This window comes from Geospiza fortis, unplaced genomic scaffold (assembly GCF_000277835.1).
Source record: "Geospiza fortis unplaced genomic scaffold, GeoFor_1.0 scaffold41, whole genome shotgun sequence".
NCBI classification, from domain to species: Eukaryota; Metazoa; Chordata; class Aves; order Passeriformes; family Thraupidae; genus Geospiza; species Geospiza fortis.
This window is the reverse complement of record NW_005054299.1, coordinates 4,757,852-4,784,008: the sequence shown is the minus strand read 5'-3', so window position 1 is coordinate 4,784,008 and position 26,157 is coordinate 4,757,852. Positions and strand designations below refer to the sequence as shown.

Below are 26,157 nucleotides of genomic sequence, written 5' to 3'. Positions count from 1 at the left end.
CCTGCTGAAGTAGGCAAGGACTGTTGTGTTCTTTTGATATGTAAATGTTATTTAAGTTATTTACAGAGTCTGAACTGAAACTGTGTCAGGATGCAGGACAAAGCCTTAATGCTGGTGAATGCTGTGACTTCTTTGTGTCCTTCTGTCTTCTTGTCAGTGCTTGCAGGTCATGCACTGTGGTCTAGGCAGAGATGCAGCCTGGAGCAGACACCACTGGACTGTAAAGGTGACTCTGACTTTGTCCTGTTCTGTCTCTGGTTTTGGGGAATAAGAAACCTTTGCCTGGGAGGCACATGGTGCTGCTCTGCTCGCATCCTGTGCTTGGTGGTGCACTTTGCTCATGAGAGTAAGAGTTAATGGTAAAAGAGCATGCAGCAGAGCTTGGCAGGTTTTGGAGAAGACCAGGAGGGTGGTGAAAGGATGACATGATTTCCATTCACAGAATGATTCTGAAAATAGGTAAATTTGTAGCTGAAAGGTAACCAAATGCTGCAGTGAGAAAGTCGAGTAGATGGAGAAATTACAGCAAAACTGGTTCAAGTGAAATTTGCAGATTCAGAGCAGACACAGGCGTCACCTTTTATTTTCTAAATGCTTTTCATGAAAGTTAGGAGATCTAACACTTTCCAGAAGTCTGACAGTTATTTGTTAAACAAATTAATTTGACAGAAGTGTTTTGATCTATGCAAAATTGTGTCATTTTTCCACTGAAGTAGACAAAAAGTTGTTTATTTTCCTGTACTCTACTCCAACTGTTTTACTAGAAAGATACATAATTTTAGTACTCAAGTTTTGCTATTTACTAAAATATTGAATGAACTCCTTTTCTCAGATGGAATGGTGTGAGGGATACTTTGCAGGGTGGGGCAGGGGAGGATTGTGAGAGAAGGTCCTGTCATGTCTCATAAATGTGAAGTCCCAAAATAATTGTTGCAAGCAAGTAATGTATTTTCAAGATCAGGTAGGCATCAATATTTCCCTCACTTTCAAGCCAAGTCCCTCCAATTATTGAGTGCTCAGCTCCCAGCTGAGTTGCTGGGAATGGTTGTCGCTGTACAACAAAGAGCATCACACCCTGGCAACCCAGTCATATTTCCTTTAAAATTGGCAGCAAATCCCCACTATTTTGTTAGTACCAGAGTTAAATGTCTGAGTCTCCTTTTATCAAGTAAACTCATTTTCTACAAAGACCTAAGGATTTAAATCTGAGCCTTATTATGTCATATGAATATTTTAGTAGGAGCCTATCCTAGATATATTAAACCTTCTATTTACTGCAGTCAGCCTTGTTTCTTTTACAGACACTTTCATAGCCTTAAAAAGCACCATCAAGGTGTTGTTTTTAAGAAACCTTCTCCAAGCTGCGAGGCTGTCTCACAAAAAGCTAATTTGGGTGAGCTGCATGCTGAATTTTACACAGCCTGCTTTCAATACACTTGCTGCTCTGTGCTGGCCTGAAGATCCGTTGCTTGACTCCAAAAATGAGTCCAAGTTTTGTCACATCAACTCTCTGCAGGAAGTTGCTGTTTTCAGCTATTGAGCTGCTTCAGCTTGTGTGGTGGCAGTTCTGTCTTTCGCCCATAAACAGTTCAATGCCTTCCTTTTATTCTGGGTCATGCTGCAAAACAAAGCAAACAAAGACAAAAATCTAAAGGGGCCCAAAGTTAATTTTTACTTGATAGCAGCATGACAATGCTTCCTGTGGGACGTTACTAATGGCTGCCCTTGGTGTGAGGGACAGGGGCCCTGGTTAGAGGGAGAGCTGTTGTATTTAATTATGTAAGTAATTAAGCTCTGGTCCATGCACTTAGGAGAGGTTAACCCTGAGTGATGCAAGGTAACCTGAAGATGCCAAATTTCTCAAGGACTAATGGCTTCCTAAAGAATGTCTGGGATTCCTTTGGAGGACTGCTTTTCAAAGAGGGTAAAACCATGAAGGGATTTCTGCCAGAACCCAGCTGATGCTTGGTTCTGTGTTCTCACTTTGTGTGCTTGGGGCCATACCTATGAAAGGGCACCTTTGCAAGTGCAGGAATGCTCACAGACTTTACCACCAGGACACCTCACATAAATCCATGCCTTGTACCATTTCGGTAAAACTCTTCCTTGGGCTGAAACAGCATATGATGTCATGAATACACTTGTAGCTTTTACCAGCACAACTATGTACAACAGGGATTGAACCTTTTTATACTGGTGTGCAGCTTAGTCCTAAGGGACACAGAGCTTTGCTAGGGCATTTGATGCCATCTTTCTGCTTTATGCTGAAAATAAATGCTGTCCCAATCACAGCAACCACAGTTAAAACCCTTTTCTAGTGGCAGCAAGATGATTCTGTTGTTTCTCAGGCCTCCTTTCCAATGAGCCTGATGGTGACACTATCATGAAGCTCTGTGCACACCACTGTGTGAGCTAACCTGTTTAATGATGCAATAAACATTAAATTTGCACTAACCTGATAATGCAAATTTTACATCATGATGCTGTTGCTGAAAAAAAAAAATAGCACCTGTCTTTATTTCAGTAAAACATCTCTTGCACTCAGCAGCATGTTAGATAAAATTAGTCAAAAGTGTGCCAGAACACCTGTCCTTATAAACCTGGTTTGTCAAAAATTGTTACTCCTGAGGAGAGGGCAAGTGAGAATGGTTTCTTCTCCTAACTTCATTTTAATCTGCTTTGGTCACTTTAAGGTTACACTAGATTGCCACATTTCTTAGCAGCAAAATATGGCAACAGATGTGTGTATCCTCTTGTTGTCCTCTAATGTACTTTTGACCTAAACATTTGAAGAATTTTGTGATTCCAGTTACTTTACAAATAGCAGAGGAAAAAAAAGAGATAGGGAGAAGTAGTAAGTCAGTAGTGGAACTGGGAGTAGATTTTGGCTCCTGTGCCTGATGTGAGTCAGTAGTAACTCACATTCATTCCTCCCTGTGATGTGCTTTTCCACAGCCCTGCTGTGCCACCAGATCCTTTGGGGTTTGTGAGTGGAGCTCAGTAAGCACAGAGCAATGAGCAAGAAGTGGTCACAAAACAGAAACTTCTAACACCAAAGTAGTGTTAGAAAATCCTTTCAGGGCTTTGGGTTTTGTGCTTCTTGAGCTGCCAGTAGTCTTCTGTGGCAACAGTACATGAAAAATCCACTGTATTGTCTACAAAAGGGATTGCCATGAACTAGTCATTTCTCAATTTGTTTGACTTATGCCAGATTTAGAAAGGTCAAGTCCTTGTTAAAAATGTCACTAATGCAAAGGTATCTTCTTTTTCACTGGGATAAGCATTGCTGCTCTGTCTCTCACTGAAGCTGGCTCCTGCAGTGCAGTCAAACACACAAGATCTGTCTCATACTTCTTTTTTAAGTAACAATATTGCTGATGAAAGGTTGTGAGAAGAGGACAGGAGAAGCTAGGAGATAGAGTCAGCATTTACTTGCTTTGACAGTCTAGAAGAATTGTCAAGATGTATCTTGTGAGATGAAATAGCTCTTTTGGTTCTATCCCTCTTTTTTTCCCTCTGGGATTGTCTGTCTTAGTGTGTTTGTTGTGCATAGGTTATGGGTCCTTTATGGTGCTCTTGTTTTTATTTGTATGGTTTTCCTCTTCCTCTGAAAATCTGCACTCACCTTTCCTGCCCACAGCTCAGGTAATGTGGAATAGTGAGATGTTTTTCCCCATGGCCTGGGCTCTTGATGCCTCCTGGGGAATGCCAAGACTATCTGGAAGCATCTGTAAGGATGTAGTTTCTGCCAGTTCTGGGCCATACTGGAAAGTCTGATTTACTTCAGGCATTTACTGGGTGGAAACCAAATGTAGTCTGGGGAGCAGGGAGAGGACCTCTCTCTTCCATTTTGCCACAGTAGAGTGTGCAAGCTGTGAGGTTACAGAAAATGCTGGGGAGTTTATGCAGAGATTCTAATTTCCTTCCAAGGGAGGCAAAGAGCTGAGCCCAGCATTGGGGGCAGCTCCAGGGGGAGCCTCCAGCTGAAGCTTCCTGGAGAGAAGCATGTTTTCCTTTGGGAATCTAACCCAATATCACTACTACCCCATCAAAAGCAATGTGCATTGTTGCTACAACATGGTGTGCCGGTGCTACAATGAGCGTGGCTACTGACAAAGTAAAAAACGAAGGAAGACCTGCCACAGACCCAGATGTCACATCTTAAAATGCTAGGTCTTCAGTGTGATTCTGAAAAAATAAGGAGCATTTTAGAATTTTTTGCCTTGCTTGCACTTTGCACTTTCTGTATCTTCCCACTGTCAGTGGTGTTACATAATGCAGGATTTTATCTCAGTGCAGGCACAGTGGTGGATCCAGCTGCACAGGTCTGCCTGCAGTCACCTTCCTGCACTTGTGTTACAAGAGGAAGTGCTGACCCATCAGCTCTCCTGAAACTGAGACCATGGCAGTGCTGTGCTTGGCCAAGGACGCACAGTTTATGAGACTTTTAATCACTGAAGTTAATTACATCAAGACCTTGTATTACATGTACTACTTTGACAAATTTGTACTGGGTTTGAGATGACACAAATTACTTCCATGACAATTCATAGATTATTCCAAATTAAGGTATAGTCTGATTAGATCTCCATTAGTCAAAGACAGTGGTTATTTTGTTGAAAATGTTAACATTTACTTAAGACTTTTTACAGAATTTTTCTACCATCATGTGGGTTCTGCAGGAGTAATTTAATTATTAATTCAATTCAGCTTTATGTACTGCTGCCTTCATCAAAGAAGTTGGCTACTGACAGCACTTGTATTTAATGTTCTGGTAAGCCTGATTGAGATACAAGATTAAGCCCACTTATATCTCCAAGAGGAAGGCAATAAAATTTTTCTGCCTTAATGAGATGACAGCTATAATTAAGCTGCTGGTCAACCTGTGCCAAGCTTACAGCTCCTCATGTAAACTGTCTTAAGTCTTCAGACTGAAATAAAACTGGCATCATTAGCTCTGAAAGAAAGCTCAAAAGACTGGACCTGGTTTTTTATCTGGTTAAGGCCACCCTAGTTAGTCCTAACTTGATATCACACATTGCTCATTTTTGGGGGTCTCTTTTGCCACCTTTTGGTAGCTTTGGTATCCATTCTGCACATACGGGATGCAGGTATGCACCAAAGGCACGAGGCAAGCTGAGCTGTCTGTTGTCCCTGTTGAAGGCATTCTCAAGTGCTTGTGTTGACATGCAAGCTTTCTTTACTTTTATGACTAAAAATAACCAATTCAGATTTGAAAAAAAATATTTTTATTGACTCTTTCTTTCAGTCTACTTTCCCCAAAAAAAATTTTTTTAAACAAGAGAACTTGAATATTTTTGTCTCTCATAAAATACTTGATTAAGATAATTTGTCATCTGAGGTGACATATAGTGCCCATTCTTTGCCCATATTCTAAGTGGACTGTTATATCAGTATTGATGAAGAAGCCTCTTATGTCTTCTTTTTTAGTGAAGCGATTATTTTTTTTCAAATCTTTGAGTTTGATTCTTGCTTCCCATCTTTTCTGTTGCTGTTTCCCTAGTTTTGTTCTCAGTCCACCTGAGACATGTCTTCCTTTTTACTGAAGATTTACTTGTCACTTAAACACTTAAGTGTTTAATATTTTTTGTCTAGAGTGATGCCAATGCATTTGAGTCACCCTTTTGCTCGTCCTTCCATTTATTGTGTTTTAAGGTCTCCAGTAGCAGATCAAAATGGAGACACAAATGATGCCACAGCTTCTCAAGTATTCTACCCAACAATTACAACATCTGTTGTAGTTCAGGTTATGATTTAAAACAAATTAAGCTACATCACTCTCTGCAGAATAAAAGAATAGTTTATTATTTATTATATAAGCCATAGAAGCTACAGGGACTTCAGCAAAAGGGAAGGTAGAGATGTTAGTAAGTTGGTAATGACCTTGCTACATCTGCCAGGGTAATTTTTCTCCCTTGGTAATTGAAATGTATTCAAATGTGATTGAAAGGTCATCAAGGATGCAAGTCAAAGACTTAAGCACAGTTTCTGATCAAAACATTTAGTATTGTCGTCGACTTTTATGAAGGGCTGAAGGACTCTGCCAAATGGTAAATTTCACTTATTTAATCAGGCTGCTTTGTTACAACAAACTTTGACTGCAGCTGAGCTCTTCACTTGAGGCCAGTGCTCACTGAAGGACAGACGAAGGTCTTTCATCCATAGTTATCTTGCAGTTCTGCAGAAAAGTGAACACTGAGGCAAATCCCAGTGCAAAGTAATTCTTCAGAGGGGAAGAAGGACTTCTTATCAAGAGCAGTTTTGATCCATATGAATGACGAATACAGTGTGAGCAGATGTGAAGAGTGCTAAAACTTGTGTTGCAAAATTTGATCCAAACAAAACTTTCAAAGTTTATCCTGGATGTGCCAGTATCTGTTCAAAAGATTTTTTGAAAGAAATTGGTAAGGTGGTATAGGGTGGCTGTGCAACCAGATTGTGCTTTTGAGATTTTCAAACAGGGAAAAGAACCAGTAAAACAAACTAATACTTTTCTTTGTAAATGTCCATTTCCTGTGCAAAAATCAGCTTCGTTCAGTGACCATGCATAAAATTTGCAAAGCTCTTCCATTTCATCCAGAACATTTACTTCAGCATGAGGCATTGATTTTTAGTAATAATTCATGTCAAATCAGTAGAAGAGCCAACTGAAAATGAAGGAGAAGGGAAGAAAATGAACCTACTGTCCTCTCTGTTATGTATGCTAATTATTGCCAAAGAAATTGGCATTTCTCTCCTTGTCAAGATCAGGAGTGATACTGTCTTCAGAAGAAAAACAGCCTATTTTGGCAGGGTGATTCATATACCCTGTCCCCCTGCCCCCAACCTGGCAGAAAAAAAGGCAATCTTTTGGTTCTCCAGCTAGTCAGGGTAAATTATGGATGCTCTGCACTCTATCCTTCTTCAACGGCTTTGCCCATGCCCAGCCAACCTCTGCAGCCACCCTGCTGTCTTGACTGGGCATCTTGGTATTTCAGTTTCAAAATGAGGATGTGGGGAGTGTTGTTCTGACATGTAGTGATTGTAAGCAAAGGTATTTGATTACGGTCTGGGCCTGCTTGAGATGCAGCCTTCATTAATTAGCCCAAATTTATGTGTAAAATGACTAATCCATGTAGCCACACCGTTGCACATGAACTGTGATCTGAAATCAGATCAGATCCAGTTCTGTTCTCTTGGATCTTCTGAGCTGATGTGATGATTAATCAATTATTCTGGTTGTGTGGCTGATCCCATAAAGGCAGCGAGCACCACACAGGCTGGGGAGGGATTTGCAGAGATGATTGTTTAGCAGAGACTGTACATATGGAAATTTGTTCTCATTTCTTCCTTTGTGCTAGCCCATTTACAAATGGAAATGACTGCTTCGTAGCCAGTTCTCATTATATTTCTGTCCCAGGAGATGTGAAATTAGCTCTAGGAGAAATCCCACAGTGGTTGGGAGTGAAGCCCAGTCTCTGCCTTGGAGGTTGCCCCACCAGGAGTGGGGAGCAGGGAATCAGTGAGGCTGGCAGGATCCTGTCCTCTCCAAAATGTCTCAGCCAGTGACAGAAGAAGAAAAGGAAACTAGTTGAAGAGTACAGAGTTCATGTGTACAAATTGGTCCCTCCAGAGAGGTGTAGGTATATGCTGGTTTTGAAAGGAATTAGTAAGATCAGTGAGATGGTTTTGAGCAAGATGTGTATATTGGCGTTATTAACAGTCATGTTAAAGATTTGCAGCACTGCTTGTATTACACTGAATAGCAGAGCCCAGGTGGGACAGAGGGAATAACAGCCATGCATCAGATCATATTCCTTGCTAGTTTTAGTGGGCCAGAGAAGCATGTGGAAAGATGACATCTCATTGCCCTAAACTGCACTTTGTTCAATAAGGCAATTTAAACATGGGCAAAAACTTTCTGGCAAGGCATAGTAATTCTATAACTTTGTTGCAGTTTTATGAAATTGAAAGGTTGAGGAGTTTTTTCCTTCTAGAAAAGGGAATGTGCTGGTAAAGATATATCAATTTGAAAAGATGGGGTTCTGTGAGATCTTTTTGTATTGCAGACTTGTTTCTGTATATGCTTTGCTATGCTGGTGCAGCCATCTGACCTGAAAGGAACATTGTGAGTGATCCCCTTCAGCAGCTGCTCAGGAAGCTTGCTTAAAACAGGGAAGCAAGGAGAACAGCCAGGCTGTTACAAGATTTAAATCTTTCCATTCCCATTCTTTGCATTGCTTTAAGCCAGGTACAAGGCAAAGAAGGGTTGCATCTCTCAGCATCAGCTTGGGTTGGCAGAATGTTCTTGATTTCCATGACCATGCTGGTAGGTAACTCCTTCAGATTTGTGCTGATCAGGCTTCCTCCCCTTGGGTGGCTGCTTACTGGCCTGAGACCACATCCCAGAAAAGCAGAGCAGGGCTTAGCAAATGACATCCCTGTCCTTGGAAGTGCTGGCAGATTTTGCATGTTGATATAGCTGCCTGGGTGTTTCTAATCTGTGTTTTCTGACACAAGTGATGAATGGTTTAGCAGCTTTTGCTTCTGTGCTTACGCAGCTCACCCAGGAAGGCCTGTATTTTCAGATACTCTCTGGGCTCTGTTGCCCAGCTCACACAGAAAGCAGATAATAAGGTATTCCCTCCCCAAACTCTGTAGATGTACTCTTGAAATCCAGAATGTGTTTCCTGAGAATATGCAAGCAAATTGTCTAATTTTGTCCTTGAAGTCAATTAAATATTCACATCATTCAAGGAATTCTAAATTAGTTTTTTCCTTTGTTTCAAGTGGTCTTGATGATGGACTAACAGCAATTTGTTTTCCCTCCCAAAATTAAAATGAATTCACTCTTATCCACAAGCTATCTATAATTTAACTATTTCACTGATAATTCTTCTGTTTAGTTGCTATGATTCTGTGGGCTGCAGCAGGGTCAGGTCAGCTTGTGCAGGTAAGTGAAACAATTGTTCTTTCAAAAAGTGGTCAACTGAGGCAATCCTGTATGGGCCTTTTGCTCCAGATAACTTGTGTGTAACAATTCCATTTCATGGGATATGCCACCAGCGGCATGGAGATTGTTTGTTGTCAAAGTTTTCTGTTGGCTCATGGCCACCTTCAGGCACCACTCTCTGCCTCCCTAAATCTGCATCAGCCCTCTTCTTTGCCCTTTGGTGACACTGTGAAAATGAGACACAAGCAGAAGGGGAGTAACTTCATCCAGCCTGAGACCAGCAGTGCAAAATGCCTCAGTCCTGCATCGATTGCCATGGCGCAGTAAATGACTGCAGGATTGCCTGGCTACCTTATCTGTGCACTTCCATCCCTCAAGATATTTGTATTTCTGTTAAGTGAGAACTCAGCTCAATGACCTCACTTGTAGTGTTAGCTTTACACTGATACAGCAATTATCAAATGCAGTGTTCATGTAAATTAACACTGTGCTCTCAGCCCTTCTCTTACTGCACTAAGCTCTAGTAGTTAATATAATTTTTATCCATGGAGCATTTCAGCTACAAGAGCTCTGTGATAAGGAGCTACAGTTTGTTTGTTGCTAGCGTAGCTGGTTGTAAATACTTGTTAAATTTGTCACACTGTCTGCTTTTTTCCTAATTCTTAATGCTGTGAAGACACAAGACAGCACCATGGAATAGCTGCAATGGTATTGGAATATGAGTGGTTTTGAGGATGACAAGGAAAAATGGCAGATTAAAAAATGGGTTGCAGGTAGGAAGGGGATTGTGAATAATTAATCCTTAAATAATTCTTCATATTTAAAAATTAATTATTTTATGGTCATTTCAGCATCTTATATTCATGACCATTTCAGGGTACCTTAGCCAGAAATCACATTGAGGAAATAAATTATAGTGCTTCACATTTTTACCCAAATGTTTGCTTGCTGGTGATTGATGGCATGTGTCTGAATCCCTGGTTTAAATCCTCTTCTTTTGTGAGTATAAGAGCCTTGATTTCTCAAGAGCTGCCCAGCACTAAAAGGCAAGAGAAGGAGCTTCATTGTATGTGAAAAGCCTGACATACAAACCTAAATCCAAGAACCCCAGTTAGACTGGTACAGAAATCTTGCTGAAATTTGAAGCTCTAGTAGAGGGGAAGTTCATTCACCTTTCTGCTCAGCATGTCTTTCTATATATAACGTGGGCATCTCTCTGCTCAGTGAGAGGCAGATGCTCACCTCAGGATCCTGCCAGGCAACAACAATGTTCCCAGCTCTGCCTTTGGGATGTTCATGTTCTCCTGGGGAGTTAACTCTTCATTCTCCTGTTTCATCTTAAAGCTATAACAAAAGGAAGCTCCCTGTTCTGGTGTTTCCATTGGTGTATTTAACACTCAGCAGATAATTACAACTGAAAAATGCCCTAAAATGTTTTCAAGTCTCATCTTTATGTACTTGTTCACACCATATTTAAGGAAGTTCTGTTGGGAATACCTGAGTAGACATTTAATGATAAGCATAGTGCTGTCCTAAGTTAGATGTATGACTCTAAATGTTTTCTTTGCAGAGCACTTCATAGAGTTAGCTCTTTTGCCTTACTTCAGGGTGAAGATGGATCTTTGTTTACAATAATGCTTTTAGAAGCTTTTCTCTCTGTTCTAAAAATAAGTGAGCATTAAGATTTCATATTTTGTGGGCTTTGATTTCATGTTAGATGTGTGTAGGTCTCAGTTTAAGACACGGGAGGAGAGGGAAGGTTGCTTCTGATTTACAGATTCACCCCTTCATAATCTGAAAACTGAAGCTGGTTGGTTGGATTTTTTTTTCCTTTCTCATTAGCAGTTTTGGCAGGAAGATTCCGACAGGCAGTTTTCATCAGTCTTCCTTACTGTTAATTCAAATTCAGCAGTAGCATGAATATGGTTCTTTTGATTTTAGTTGAATTACTCCAGAGTCAACTTGATATGCATGAGACCACAATTACTGCCTAAAATACCAGGCTTTTTTCCACTGACTAGCTCTGCTGAGAAAACTAGTAGAGGGTGAAGATTTATTTTTAAAGCATGAAGCAGAAGGCATAACTCCTGTGGAATATTTTTGTGCTTTTATACAAGGTTTAGAAGTAAAAAATGCTTAAGGTAGGATAATATCACAAAAACACACCAAGAAATATAGAGTGAAATTATCCTGCTTGTATGAGGTGATACATACTGGGGAAATAATCCTTCTAGTCTACATTGTGCAGCATCTGGAGAGCTGGTAGTGGTCATGGTGTTGAGCATTCAATGAGGTTCTAGCTCCAAAGACAAAACAGAGAATCTCTGGATCCTTGCATCCAGAGCATTTACCAGCAAGTAGCAGAGCATGGTGGTAGTGGGGTTTTTTGTTTTGGTTTTTTCTTTCATATACATAGTGCAATGAAAATAGTTTTGGCATCATCACTGAATTGTGTTGGTGGGTGCTTTATAAAAGCTAAAGGATAGGCCTATCTTTTGAGCTCTACCTATGAATTTGTTTATTTGAAGCTTATCTAATTAACAGGATAAAGCATTAAAGCACGCTGAGCAGCCTTAGCCCTGAGATGGGTTAAACTGATATCTTGTTGCTTAACAAATTCCTTGTCAACACAAAACTTTCTTCCATCAAGCATGAAAGTAAAATTATTTTAGCTGTGGTGAAGTCTGGTTCCATGCACAGTAAGAACACAGGAAAGCCACAACTTTTGTGACCTCTGTCTACTAAATCCAACCTATTTGTATTATGAGAACACTAAGAGACACTGGCTTTTTGCTTTCAGTAACGCTGCTCTGAATGATTTGTTGTCATCCTGTGTTGCAGCTCATGGTCTTGGACTGTTATCCCTCTATTTTCAGTTTTTCACAGCAGTGCTAAGTACTCAGAAAGCCACAGATGTGAGCATTCTTTGGGATGGCATGATTTAAAATTCACATAAGTAGATTACTGTGTTGCACATTTGTTAGTGCCTTTTGCTGGAAACTGCTTCATGTCTACTAAGAGGCAGCTTTTGTGGTTACTGCCAGGTTCAGGTCTAGACCTGGAAGCTTAGAATTTTGTCCTTCTCAGTCGACTGTCTTTCCAGATGCTGCATGGACAGAGCTGAGCTATCCTTACAGCATTTCCATGGGTTTCCTTTGAAAACGACCTATTGTACAGTAATATTTATTATTAATATTTGGACCTTTTCCACATCCACCAGCTAAAGTGCCTTAAATGCCTGGAAATCTGTAGGAATAGGTCAGGTCAGCCTTACCTCATGTCCCAGGCTGGTTCCCATTGGTTGAGCTGCTCTGCTCCCAAGCTGCACAATGGGTGGAGGGGGGGAAATAGTAAGAGCTGTTAGCTGGGGGCTCATGATGGGACAAAGTGGCATCTTGAATTTACAGACCATGTGCCCATGTGCTGCTCTACATGGGCTGGGAGGATGGAGATGCCCAGCTGGGACTTGGAGGGCTGTGTGTTTGCTGGCAGAATTTATTGTCTGTCCTTTGACACATGTGCAATGTAGAGGCTGAAAGCAGCAGCAAAAGAACCTGCTCTGAATCATGTTAGGGCTTTGCTACAACACAGCTGAAAACAGGTAGAGTTTTCTTTTCCAAATATCTGAAGACTAATTTGGTATCAAACTGCGCCATGTTTGCAACACATGCTGTGTGACATTCCCTGCTGTAATGGTCAGACAGGTCCACCTGGAAGTGACAAAAAGACATGAAATTAAAATTAAAAAATGCAGAGTTTATCTAGCCAAACATTTGGAGATGCTTCAAATGTTGGGCTAGATAATAAGTTTCTTTCAACAGAAAGTAGGAGATCTGCAGTTTGGAAGGTATTATTTTTTATGAAAAAGTGATAAATTTACTGATCCTCTAAGTATGTTAGTAATTGTAGGTAAGAGTTGTCTTGGCCTCAAATGCTGGTTTGCTTTGGCTTTTTATTATGCTTGACAGACTGGTGCCTGTTCCCCCTCCTTCCCCCCATTGTGTCTCTTTAATTCCACTTTACAGAGGAGTTGCTTCAGTGTCTTTGTCACATTTGAACTTTTGTTTAAGAATAAATTTTCCTGAGTGCTAAGCCTTACAGCAACTTAGGTACTTCCAAATCAAAGTCAGAGTAGATGTATGCTCCTCCAGCCAAGCTTTTCAGGGAGATTGGTTCTTCTGACTTCAATTGATTTAATAACTGCTCTGCACTTGAAGACTTCTGAGGACTGTGCAGCCAAGGCACTTCTAAAAATAACATTTAGGTCCAAGAGCCAGTAAGGCAGTTTTGGAAAATGCAAAACATAACTACAGCCCCCTTGTCTTCCATCTCACTGGTTGGAAGGAACTAAGGACTGTTTCCTAGTGTTTTGATGATGATGTGAAACCTGGGTATGGTTGAAAGCTTAGTTTTACTCCACTCCTATCAAAATCCAGAGCATGCTAGAAGCATCTAGAAGATTCTAGCTTTTCTAGTCATTTGCAAAGTATGCAGAAATACTTTGGACTAGGAAGTTGAAAGTGCAACTCCAAAAGCTGTTCCTGTGGCAGCAAGTTTGTATCAATTCTCTCTTGATCATGTAATGAAAACAAATCTCCTGCTCATTAGGCTGAAAGCTGAGTACCTAACATACCAAAATGTGGTTTTAACCAGCAGGACTCCTGGGAGGTCCATGAGCTGTGTTGGACAGAGCAGTGCCTCAGGCCCAGCTGGGACTCAAGACTTCTCTGGGAGGAGGTTGGGTGATAGATGGATCAAGTGCTGCTGCTACCTCTCTACAAAATCTGCACTCCTCCTCACACAGGAGCTTGTGTTTGATGTTTTGTGGAGCAGCACACCTTGCCATAAGTGGAGAATTTTGTGAGTCTCACCCAGTGTTCCTTTGTTAAAAGTGATATCCAGCTGTCTTAAAATAAACTTCTGCAGGTAAAGCTCACAGATATTGCTGGATTTTCAAACAGCATATGAATTAGTCCTTGTTTCTACAAATAGCGTATGTTAATGAACACAAATTCATCTTTCTGTGAAAAAATTATGACAATCTCTGTAGTCCCATGAAACTCAGCCTTCAAGCCCAAAATCAAATTACTGAAACCAGTCAAGAGACTGTAAGATTTAAAGTGGTATGTGGCATGGTTTTGAATAAACACTTAACTCAGTCCTTTCCTAGCAGCCTAGTGCTTGATCTGACACCAGTAATGTTTTGAAGAGTACATTCTGTGTATGACTTTACAGAGAGATGCTGATCCAAAATGCAGGCATGTATGCTTCCAGGCAGAGTTTGGACACTGGTACAGCACAGGTGAGGGTGCAGTGGTTTAGGGGGATGAGGTAAAGCTGAGGAGTCACCAGAAAGAGCCCCCTGAATGGTGTCTGAGAGTAGGAGCAGAATGAGAGGCAGCAAAAGGCCTGAGGTACAAACATACCTTAAGATGGTGCCTGGGACAGGGTAAAAGGAGGAAATTCCTTGGAGCTGTGCATCCAAAGCCATCAGTACTGATTGGTTGCTTGTGTTTGCAAGGAGAAACTGTGGAAGCCAGAAAAGGCTTCTGTGACCTTACCTTGCAAGAAAGCAGCTCATGCTGCTGTTGGCTTGTGCTGTTGGCTTCACCTACAAGGAAAACACATGCTGGGCAGAATTTGAAATTGCACCCTTGCTGGATTGGCATTGCTTCTTGTGTCCTTGCTACATCATCACCTTCTGGAGACCAAGTTCCTCAGATTTTTCAACAACTTTATTGTATATCCACTCCTAAAATGGAAGAGATTAGTGAAAGCAATTTAAGGGTCTCTTGCTTGCTTCAGGCTGTCCTTGGGCTGCTTCTCAAGTGTGGATGCACCTGTGCAAATCTGGCTTGAGTGGGCTGGAGTAGTCTGGGATTGCCAAGGAGTAGAACATGATGCCTTTGCTTCACCCAATGCATTTCCCCACACCCACCAGCACTGCACGTGGTTCCAGTATGGCAAGAATGAGCAAGGTCCCCTCACCCCTGCTTGGAGCTGCCTCCTCCTTGTGCAGCAAGAAATGCTTTGGGATTTGTGCAGCACCTCCTAGAAGAACTATAGCAAGATTAATTTTTTAAAAATTCCCTTTTCCTTTGCCCATATTGGGATCACTTTTTCTTCCCCCTTCCTTCTCACCTCCATTAGATGAGCAGGGGTGATGTGCTGAATGCCACCCCTGACACTGTACAGACTCCCTACGTTCCAGGAGGATTACCACAAGCTTGATTATTGTGGTTAAAAACCCTGTGAACCCAGGTTCTGGGCACTATGGAGGAATATTATCAGAAATCTAAGCCATCTAGAAAAGATTTCCAGTGCATAACTATGTATTATGACAAGATCTCTAATATGCTGGTTGAGGGAGAGCAAGTCAGCTACTGTTGGCACATTTTCTGTGTGCCAGAGCTTTACAGTATTTAAAAATGCAAAACGTGTAAGTAGCAAATTTCCAAAGTGCCCCTAAAACAGAACAATTCTACACTCAGTCCTTTTTTAATTTTCTGGCTCTGTCTGTATAAAGCAGCCACCACAATATTGCTGCCAGAAGAGGTATGTTTTTATTACATCTATTGACATACTTTCACATGCAATTTCAGCAGAGACAAAGCACAGCTGGGCTTTAGCTTGCTATTGAAGGTGAAACCCAATCTGCAGTAGGCTAATTTCACTGAAATAAAAACAAGACTTTTATGGTTAAAAATCCCCTTGGAGATACCTCAGCCAATTTGTTTTGTGAAACAAATAATTAAACAAAAGTATAATTTCACTTCAGGGTGTTGTGAAGACAAGGGATTAATATTTGTAAATGTCTCCATGAAAATCAGTCAGGTTACAGGACAGCATTTCACCACAAAGCAAGGCCAGAATAATTAGAGGCTCATGAAACAAACACAGCTATTCATAGCAGGGGGATGCAACTTTTTCTGGACCTGTTCCAGGATGAAGTGTGACCCTGCCCAGCACTGGGGAAGGGTCCCAGCACGTGCCATGCCATCCCCAGAAGTGCAGGATTGAGTCTGGGGCTCTGAGTTCTGCTGAGGGCAGGGTATTGAGCCAAGGCTCAGCTGGATGGGAGCACAATTAAACTGTGCCCTGACTGGAATTAGCTTGGAGCCTGGACAAAACCAGCCTGCAAAGCACCTTGTAGCTTCAGAAAGAGCTCCTCCTGGAGTATCACTTTGTGCAGAGGTTACAGCTCCTCTCCATCCCTTCTTCCAGGCCAGAGGAGCATCTCCTGTCTGCCAGTAGGTTCCTTTAGACCAGAGTTTTCCCCAAGAGGGGCAGATTTTCTTTCAGAAGCAGATGTTAGTAGTCCAAGGACAGCATGCAGAAAACCATTCATGCACATGACCAAAATTTTTATGTCAACAATGGCAACAAGAAAAGCCATTAAAAAACCTTCAGGCATTTTCCTCTCTGTCTCTTTTCCCCAGACAGCACACACTAAAACACATCAGGGCCTAGCACTGAGGATTTCAACCTGTAAGACCTAAATTTCATAAATTCTAAAGAAAGGAGGAGAATGGACAAAGGAAACAGAAGTGTCAGGAAAGGTATCAAGGAAAGCAAAATCATTTACTTGGTTACTTTTCAAATTATTTACAACTCTAGTGGAAAGCAATAGACCTTTTGGCTTGTGACCTCCTGCTTACTGCTGTTTGCTGTGATAAGTTTGAGTAAAAGGATGGTGGCTTTTGCTAAAAAGAATTTGAAATAATAATGAAACATCATTTCACCAGCAAAGATTTTATATATTGGAAGAGTCTTTATAGTTAAAAAAAACCCTGGGCATCAGGCAAATCAGGCAGAGAGGTCTGTCTGTTCTTCAGTGACACACATTAGCTGTTAGTGGGCTGTAGAGGAGTACATCAGGCTTTACACCCAGCTGCAGGATATCCAAAATAACCTTAATCACAGATTACCCCAGGCTCCTTTTGCAGAACAGGTAACTGGACTTGTTCAGATTTTTAATAATCTTCACTGTGGCTGTACCTCCCTTCGTGCCTAGGAAGCACCACAGCCAGCTTAAAGCATCAGGGTTCACTGGGGGAATCTGCTTGATAGACAAACTCATTCCAAAGGAGAAGATCAAAACAGACCTTTGTAATTCCACAGGAATAAATCTGGTCCAATTCCCTGAAAAATGAGAAAGACAAGGACTGCCAGGGGTCAGGCAACCCTGGAGCTTAGATAATTTTACTTTTCAAATTTTGTGGGTTGACTCTACTTACTTATGAAACTGAATTGCTAATAAAATTAATTAGAAGCATCATAAGTTGGCCATCCCAAGAGTATTTCTACTTGAAGCAGTCATTAATTATTCTGACCAGGATTGTCTGTCTTTTCTATTTATAGGCTGGCCATGGGCGACACTGACTGTTCTTGGGTTCCTCTACTGCTATTCTCATGTTGGAATTGAGTGGGAGCAGAAGTGTGCTGCACACTAGGAATGATGCAAACCATTATTCTTGAGGCAGGTTGATGGTTTTTCTACACTGGATGTTCTATCTGCACAAGGGTGAGCCAGACCAAGTCTTCAGTCCATGTATTAAAACCAAAAGCTTATTTATTTGATTCTGGATTGCAAATGCAGGAATTGAACTGCAGAAACACTAATGGGCTGCAGCAGGGGGGTGGGGAGAAATTATGAAGCATTTTGAATTATGTTATTTTTGTAAAACAGCATCTTTGTGACTCTGTGTACATCAGAAGTGTGCATCTCAGAACAGGTATTTTATATATGTTGGGGTTGTTTTCATGTTTTGCTGCTCATTTTGAGATATGAAGGGAAAAAAGAATTCTACCTTGGAGAATTCAAAAAGCCCAATCTCTCACAGATGATGTCCAGGGGCATGTAGGGCTGTGCCCTGCACTTACACTACTCCATGAAGGGCATGATGCTCATCAGTTCTTCTTGCCTGCTTTCCAATATAAGCTAGAACATTTTGTATTCTCACTGACTGGAGTAGTTCTGCCTTAAGCTACTTTGCCACCTACTGTAGCAAAGCCTGCTTTTTCTTTTTAATGAATGTCTTCTTTTAAAATTTTGCCTTTAAAATAGCACCTTTTTGGTAACCTTAGAAATGGTTTTGTTTCTTTAAAAAGAGAGAGTAGGAAGGAAGGTCTTTTCTTAAGGAACAGCTTTCCTTTTTAATCAAATATGCTCTTAAAGCTCCTTGGACTTCAGGTGCTCTCTGCCTTGTCTTAGAGCTAAAGCATTAAACACTACCTTTATTTTGGGGCTAATACCACCTTCAGACTGTTCAGCCTGCCTCTTGTATTGTTCTGTTACAAAAGGAGATATCTCCAGTCTGGTTTAATGGTAAATCTGTTCAGTCTGCTTCATTCTCTGGTGTCCAAGCAATCAGCTCCTGCAATGTATTGCAGACACCCCGGGAGGAACTTTTTAAGACCTTTAGAAACAAACCAGAATGGTCCAATACAGTGGCCACAGATTAGCTGGAGCTCCATGTCCTTTGGCCACACAGACCTGTTACAGCAGCATCTTTGCCCAAAGCTTTATATATGGTTGTCCAGAGTTGGGAAGGTCACACCTGCAGGTGTCCAGCTTGCAGGAGTGCTTTGACACATGCTGTCTTCTAAGGGGAGACCCTTCTGATACTATGGGTGTCTCCTACACTGTTCTGTTTTAAACTGATACTGAAGAGCAGCCAGAAGACCTTTAGTGTTTCTAAAGTTAGACATTCCCTCTAGGCACGGTCAAAAGGCCACAAATTCTGGAGTGAACTTCTTCCAAAAGCAGCTTCCTCAACCCAAAGCATGTCAAAACTTGTTCCATGCCCCTGGCAGACATTTCAGCCTGTTGGGAATTAGTGTCCTACTGTCCATCACTCCTGCAGCTTCAGCCAAGTCTGATATAATTTATCCCTTCAACAAGAAATTCAGTTCCTGAGACAGGCTTCTGCTTATTGCCTGCATTTCTGATGCCTCTGATGCCCACAACTGTGGCAGCATTCTTGTTACCGTCCATTTACTCCTGAAGAAATAAGGGCAGAAGCTTCAGCTCTATCCATCCGGAGAAAAGCCCATCTCCTGCTGTTTCAACCAGAAGCTCCAGCCTTTTATGTTGAGTCCCCCATGTCCCCTGCCATGACAATGCCATGATTTCCCCTGGCATCCAAAACCATTTCTAGGAGGCACCATGGCCTGGTGAAAATAACTTACTTTGGATGCTGCCTGGCCAAAGACATGGCTCTCCTGACTGACTGGATGATGATTGCAGGGATTCTCTCAGCTATGGAGTATATGGCTCTAAGCCTCTGAATTTTCTAAATTGAGATTGGCCTCCATTTTGGGGCAGCACTGAGCTAAGGACAAGAACTTTCTCAGACTTGGCTCAAACTTTGTAATTCAGTAGAATTAGCATAAGAGCAAAAAGTCATGAATCTGTTCTTCAGTCTTATTGATTACCATTATTACACGAGCTGAGGTGCTACTGAGTGATTGGATTCCAATTTGTATGCATGCAAAGCTTCCAGCTCCAATATGGAAATGACCCTGAAGGTCATCTAGAGCATGCTTATTTCTGAACTAAAATTGTTTTCTATTTTTTTTCAGTGCTTTATATATCTTTCATAATTTTGTATGTTCTTCTGTTTCTATAAATAAAGCTGAAATGCACTGTTGGCTTGAGAGCTGTGTCTTGGAAAACTGTAGCCTTGTGTAAGGAAAATAAGTGTTCCACTGTTGTGGAGAAACACCACTATGCACTGGAAGCCTGCAGGATGGGTGCAATGAAGACTGGTCATTTTTATCCCTGTTGTGCACGGGATGTCCCTGTTGTTCCATGCATGGAACATGCCTTCCCTAAATGTGGGAGTTTAAAAAGCAAATCAGCCTTTTGTAGCTGGGTTAAGGAAAGACTTCAGCATGTGAAGTTTCTGAGAAGAGCAGCATGCTCATAAAATGGTGCTTCCCACTCACAGTTCCGTCTCAGTCCTGCATACACAGCAGTGTCAGCATGGGGCACATTCAGTCAGACAACACACAGCCCTACCCCTGAAGCACTTCAAACTTGCTCTTCAGTTACTCCTTCAGCTTGGAGACACATTCCTCAGCATGGCCTGACAAGTGACTCTTCATGTGGCACCTGATGTTCATTGTGTGGCTGCCCAAAGTGCCACCCTCCAAGCAAGGCCTCTGTGACAGTCCTGGGTGGGGGGAGTTTGCAGAGACTTGGAAGAGACTGCAGGAACCATGCCACTTGCCAAAGGAAAGAAATAGGTGAGGGGTGTGTGAGAAAGAGACTTCCAAACACTGAGGAAAAGCTAGCTAAGGGGTGTAGGAAACAGGTGACAAGGACAGACATGGCCAAAGTAACACACTGGCCATTTTGCACCAAAGGGGAGCACTTTTAGCCAGGGTAGGGGACCAGCAGACACTGACTACTACTGCTGTGAGACCCTAGAAGTCACAAAAGTGCAATGAACAAAAAAACCCCCAAAAGTGGTGGCTCTGAAAACAAGCTGGACAGCTACATGAAGGCGACTGACAGGAAGAGTTCCCAAGTGATTTTGCAAAGCTAAGTGATGAGCAAGCATAATGTATAGTGATATAATATAATGTATAGATGGCTGTAATGGCTACCACAAAGCTGTGAAGTCTGAAATTTCTTGCAAACACACCCACACCCAAACCCCCACCCCCTAGCTCTAGTCCCTCCTTAGTTAACAGAGCCATCATCATTACTGGGTAGGATTGTACTAAGTGGCTCTCTCTGTAATTCTGCATTGATTAGAAGGTGAGCAAGGCTTTGCTCACGTATCTCTTTCACATCTGAGAGCTAAAAGCAGCTTAGTTGGAATATCCAGCTTACCAAGGGTCAGAAGAAAAACAGCTTAACTGTGAAAACCTGCAGCAATTTAGTTATTAGTCACAGCAATAACACAGGGCCTGTCCTTTCTCTTGCACACCCACCTAATTGCCTTTGTCACCACAAACCCTTCAGCTGGTCACAGTTTGCACTTGCTGAGGGGGGAGGCTCTGCTTCCTCTGGCTTGGCAGCAGGATTGTCCTCAAGGAGCTGTGAAGAGCGAGGAGATTGCTATGCATGGTTTGTCACAACTTGTCCTCATGGTTCTTTATCGTTTTCCCCCCTTCCACGAGTAGTGCAGCTCATTATTGCTTTCCAAAATAACTCCCAGCACACAGGCACTTGTTAGTCAAGGCATATATTTTAATCCAGCAGGGATAGCTGAACCACTGCTCGATGCAAAGCCTGTGTGGAGAACGCTGTGCCCGTTACACCTTGAGGAAGAGGGGAAATGTGCATTACAATAGATCATTTCTTGCATTATGGGACCTCTGAGAGCAGCCCTCTCTGGTGGGTCCCCATGGATGCCCAGGGCTGTTCTGTGCACACTCACTGAATTCAAGAGTCCAACCAGGAGCTGCTTGTGGAGTGGCTCCTCCGTTGATTGCATGTAAAAGAAAGAAAAAATGAAGACAACTTTGTTGTTTTTTAATTTTCTGCTTCACAGTCACATCCAACACATGTCCTGCCAGAGCATCTGAGTGAGTCCCAGCTGCCTGTGGCACCACCCAACCTATGGATGAACAATGTGGCTCAGACATCCCCAGCCTGGGGGACACGCACTGGCAGCTCCAAGCTTGAGAGGCTTTCTCAGATGCCACCAATGCCCAGGAGGACAGGAAAAGGAAAATTCCAGTGGATATGACACACTTTAGACACTGCACAAAAGGTGGAGCTGAAGGGTGTCAAGGCTCAACGTTGAGGCAGCCTCAGCATGGCTCCCTTTAGTTCCTACAAGCTTTACACATAAGTGAACTGCTCCAAGAGGAAAAAGGTCTGTGCACTCTGTACCCACTAGAGATAATGCCAGTATTAAAACTATGCTCAAAAATCTCCTCATTCCTTATGCTGGGAATCACAAAGATCTGAGTGAGAACAAGTTAAGCTAACATCAGGATCTAACAGGCAAATTTGGACCACAAATTAGGCTGCACCACCTTTCTTAATATCCAGGGGCAGCTCAATGTGTAAATAGCTTTAGGTAGCTCATATCAGCACCTTTCAGGAACAGAACAAATTAAATGGGCTACCTGTGGCCCGTGCCTTCCCCAGCAATGGTCAGCCTGAAGGTTACACAAATGCATTCTATCCACAGGGATTTAAGAAAAGCTTTATATATGGCTGAGCAGCTGAAGTGAATCATTGCAGACAGGTGCATCAGCCAGCCACTGAAAAATTAAAGTTTACTGAGAAAGTAGCACAGAAATATAACTTCAGTCACGACCTGTGGCATTTAAATTGTATTGGCACTCCCTCTAGAGCTGATCTTTCTTGACAAAATTAATTAATTTTTATGGACCATAACATTTTCATCCCTGCACTAGCGCATTTGAATTTCCAAAATTAGGTGACAAAAATAGAAGAACTGGAAATTATACTGGAAGACCAGAAAGAGCTACACAGTTCGTAAATTAATTAAAATGCAAGTCAGGGAAAAAATTAGGTCCAGTTGATTTATTTTTTTTTAGACTACTGCCAGAAGGGTTAAGGTTGCTTTAGGGGCTCAGGTATGTGGGAGGATTACCGTATAGTAAGCCACAATTCAGAGATAAAAATAAGCATTTATGAGACAGTTCTTGAAGTGATGGTATTGCTAATTTATAGTTATGTGTTTCTTTCCTCTTGCAGTAATAGTTGTGTGCTGAGGTGGTAATTCATGATGAAACTGCAGGCTAATAACTTGCATTTGGTCATATATTTGCTCCAGGCCACTTCAGTGACCTCTCCACTGCCTTTCCCCAGCTCTTGGCATCCTGTCTTAAGGCTACCCTTGGATCCAGCTCTGCTGACCCACACTTCCCACACCACTGCCGGTGCCATCTGCCCAGCCTTCGCTCAGGTTGTTCTTCTCAAAGTTCTTCGGTTTGATCAAGTCCTGCCAAACATCACTTGGTAAAAATAAGAGACCTAAAAAGGGTCTGAAGATGTCCTGCTTGTCCTGAACAGTTATGCCAATAACCACTGACACCATGAGCAACTGCAAGCTGGGTATGAGGCCAGACATAGGTATAAGGCTTTAAAAAGCACAATGGCCATGCAGAATAAAATAACACACTGCTTTTGAAGTACTTGGGGGCTTTGAACTTGGGGGCTCTTAGTTCATGCTGGTTGAGGAAACTTCTATTTTAAGAAAAATTACATTTTTGTACTAAAAAGGTTTCCAAGCTAAATCTTTAAAGCTTTAGGGCTGCTGGCAGTAACACAAGGGCTTTCTCTGACACTGGCAGAGACAACTGAGGCAGGGTAAAGTATCTCCCAGCTCCCTCCAGCAGGCAAATGGGGACTCAGAGGGCTACAGCTCCTTAGAACCTCCAGCCAAAGGAGCCTCCGGGGCAGTCAGTCCCATTTGCCCTTGTGCCAGTGTTGTGCTTCCCTTTCCTGCTCCCTCAATGAGTGTAACCTACAAAACCCCCCCTCACACTTCATTTTCCAAGGTTTTCCCTGGATGCTTACATTACACACAGATAGGTTTCCTCCATAACAGATTTTCCTGGGAGAAGGAAATGCAGCAGATTCAAGCTACAAAGACAGGTATCCAGGGCTGTACTTCTGCTATATTATATGCAGCTTCCATTTGCTGTTGTGACCTTAGACTCCTCTCCCTGAACTACACTGGGGTCAGAGCAACCAGCCTGCAGCCTTTCATCACACCTGGCCTTAGGTGCTCTATTTGCTGCTCCCAAATGAGAGGTGCCCACCCCCATTTTACAGAGCTGTTTATGATTTGTGTTGGCAGAATTGTAGTTTCATGCAGCATTTCATGCACGCTTCCTGTACACTTTCCTAAAAGATGCTTTTTCCAATTTAGCTTCCAGCTGAACGGCTTTACATTTCTGTCTGTCCACTTCCACTAGCCAGGTTGCAGGTGCAGTGTTATCATTCTAAAGGAAAACAAAAATAAATACTTTATTTTGACTTGGTGCTCCGTATGGATTATCTTAGCTTTCTTTCCAGTTCTCACGCTGAGAGTGTTCAATACATTTTCCTGTTATCTTTAGTTCTTCTAAAATACCTTCTGCTTAACCATAAAACTCGCCAAAAAAGATTACTGGAGAGCTTTGAAAGCCACCTATTTCTCCTCTCTAAGCCCTGCTTGCAGGGAGCCATTGCTTGTTGAGCTGTCTGGGTCCCATTGCTGAGCACACAGCAGCTCCCAGGCTCAACAGTGCACTCCCTGTGCTGCTGCTTAGCATTTTTCCCCAGGGGCAGCCCCTGATGAAGAAGAGGCCGTAATCTTCCTTTTATAGAAAATCCACATGTGTAATAGATACTCCAGCACAGTTTATTTCTGCCCCCAGTTTTGTAAGCTGGGAGATTGGGAATGTGGAAGGAAATTCCAGTGCAAAATCACAACTCCCTGGGATTTGCACATAGAAACTGCAGTGATGTGTACAGATGCTCTGTGTCCCTCCCCAGGTAGGAATTAACAGCAAAGCTCATACTTTCCCTCATCCACCTAAACAGAAACATCTTCAAGAAAATCTCTACAAGTGAGCAAGGCTTAAAAAGAGCCAAAACATCTTCAAGGTTTCTCAGACACTGCTGCCTCTGTAAGTGCTTAAAGGGGGGCTGCAGGGAGAAAGCTTTGGAATTGGTAATGATGGATGGAGCTGCCAAAGTTAAGCTTGTTTTAAACCCACACCTGTGCCATGGGGCAACTTAAATTTGAATTTGGCTGTGCTACATAAGAACTTGAACTTAATTAGGAAAGGGGAAGGAGGAATGGAAAGGCAAAGGGAAAAAAAAGCAAAAAGACAAGGCTTGAGCATATGTATTTTACAGATACAGCTGTGCACAAGCATCTTGATAGCTACTTCTGACAGACTTCAGAAGTTCACTTTCCCTAATGCCTTTTTTGGATTTCTCACAGGTTTTTACTCATCTTGTCTTCCAAGAACAGGAGAGGTTAATTCCCCCAGCTGCCATATACCAACACAGAAGTTGTGGTGAATTAGAATGAAAGAAGCACAGACTCAATCTTCTAGGTGAAAAAGACTTGTATTGGCTGAGATTCTTTATATGTGTGTTGCAATTAAACCCCTGACACCACTGGCAGCAATAAATACCATAGCAACACAGCATCCTTCCCAGCATTTTCTGGTTGGATACACAGCCTCACTAACCAGCCCAACTCCTGGAGCAGAAGGCAAGCACAGAGAGCAGCTAATCAGCCAAGGTCTCCTCAGCCTCAGTGCTGGGGCACAGTGGTCATTCCCACTGGGGGAGGGGCCCAGTGCTCTCCCTGAGATTTGGTGGGGTCTCCTGAGCATTGCCCTGCACCAGGCACACGCTGAACAGGAATAGTTTTGATGTTTCCTCAGTGCTCTGGGAGCAAATAAACCCCATTGCTATTGCACCCATGTGTGAGGGGAGGGATTTGCTGCAGTTCAGTCCCACTGGCTCTCACAGCACAGAGGAGCTGGTTTGTGCTGCTTGTCTTTACCCCATTGCAAAAAAGCACCAGAGACAGAGTGCTTCCAAGTTTAACATGGACACTAAAATGCACCACAGAGCAACTAAAGAGCCTCCATTGCCAAATGCAGAACTTAAACCTGTAGGCAGCACTCACCTCCCCACAAGCCGATGCATTGCTGACTGTCCCCAGGAGTTCCTGCTGCTGCCCCAGGACCACACATCCCCTGGCAGGGGTCCCCAGCAGCTGCACACTAATTCATAGCCAAACAGAAGAACCTGCAGCTATTTCTGAGAAAAATCAGAAGCCACAGCCTGTGCTTTAGAAACCTTCTGTCCCTGCTGTGACTGTGCTCCCAGGTGGAGGGAATGAGGAGCAGGAGCTGGTGCAGGTGGCTTGAGGCTGCTCACAGCTGCTGGGGCTGCTGCTGCCCAGCTGAGCACAGGGAGATGGGCAGCGTGCACAACACCAGCCTTTGCAATCTGCCACCTAAATCTGGGCAAAAAGTGCTCTAGGTAATTATCCTTGGTTTGAAATGCTGTGGGGCTGCTGAGGGGAGAGAAACTCTGAGGGGGAACATTGTGTGGCTGGTGCTACCCCTCCTGTGCTCACTGAAGCTTGGAGCACTGCCAGAGAGACTGCGAAGAATGCAGGAGCAAAGAAAATAATAAAGAATTCAGAAAATGAGCACAACAGCCTCTAGAGACCTCAAAAAAAAAAAACAACAACAAC

At 42.5% G+C, this 26,157-nt stretch overlaps 1 protein-coding gene across 1 annotated transcript in view; it reads left to right on the top strand.

The window, feature by feature from the left end:
• Window positions 1-19,612, top strand: part of HHAT (hedgehog acyltransferase) — a 148,565-nt gene extending 128,953 nt beyond the window's left edge. Inside the window, exon 13 of the mRNA XM_014308003.2 lies at window positions 17,315-19,612. Within this exon, the coding sequence (XP_014163478.1) occupies window positions 17,315-17,406 (92 nt within the window). The 3' untranslated portion in view covers window positions 17,407-19,612. The remainder of the gene's footprint in view (window positions 1-17,314) is intronic.
• The last annotated feature ends 6,545 nt before the right edge of the window (window positions 19,613-26,157 follow it).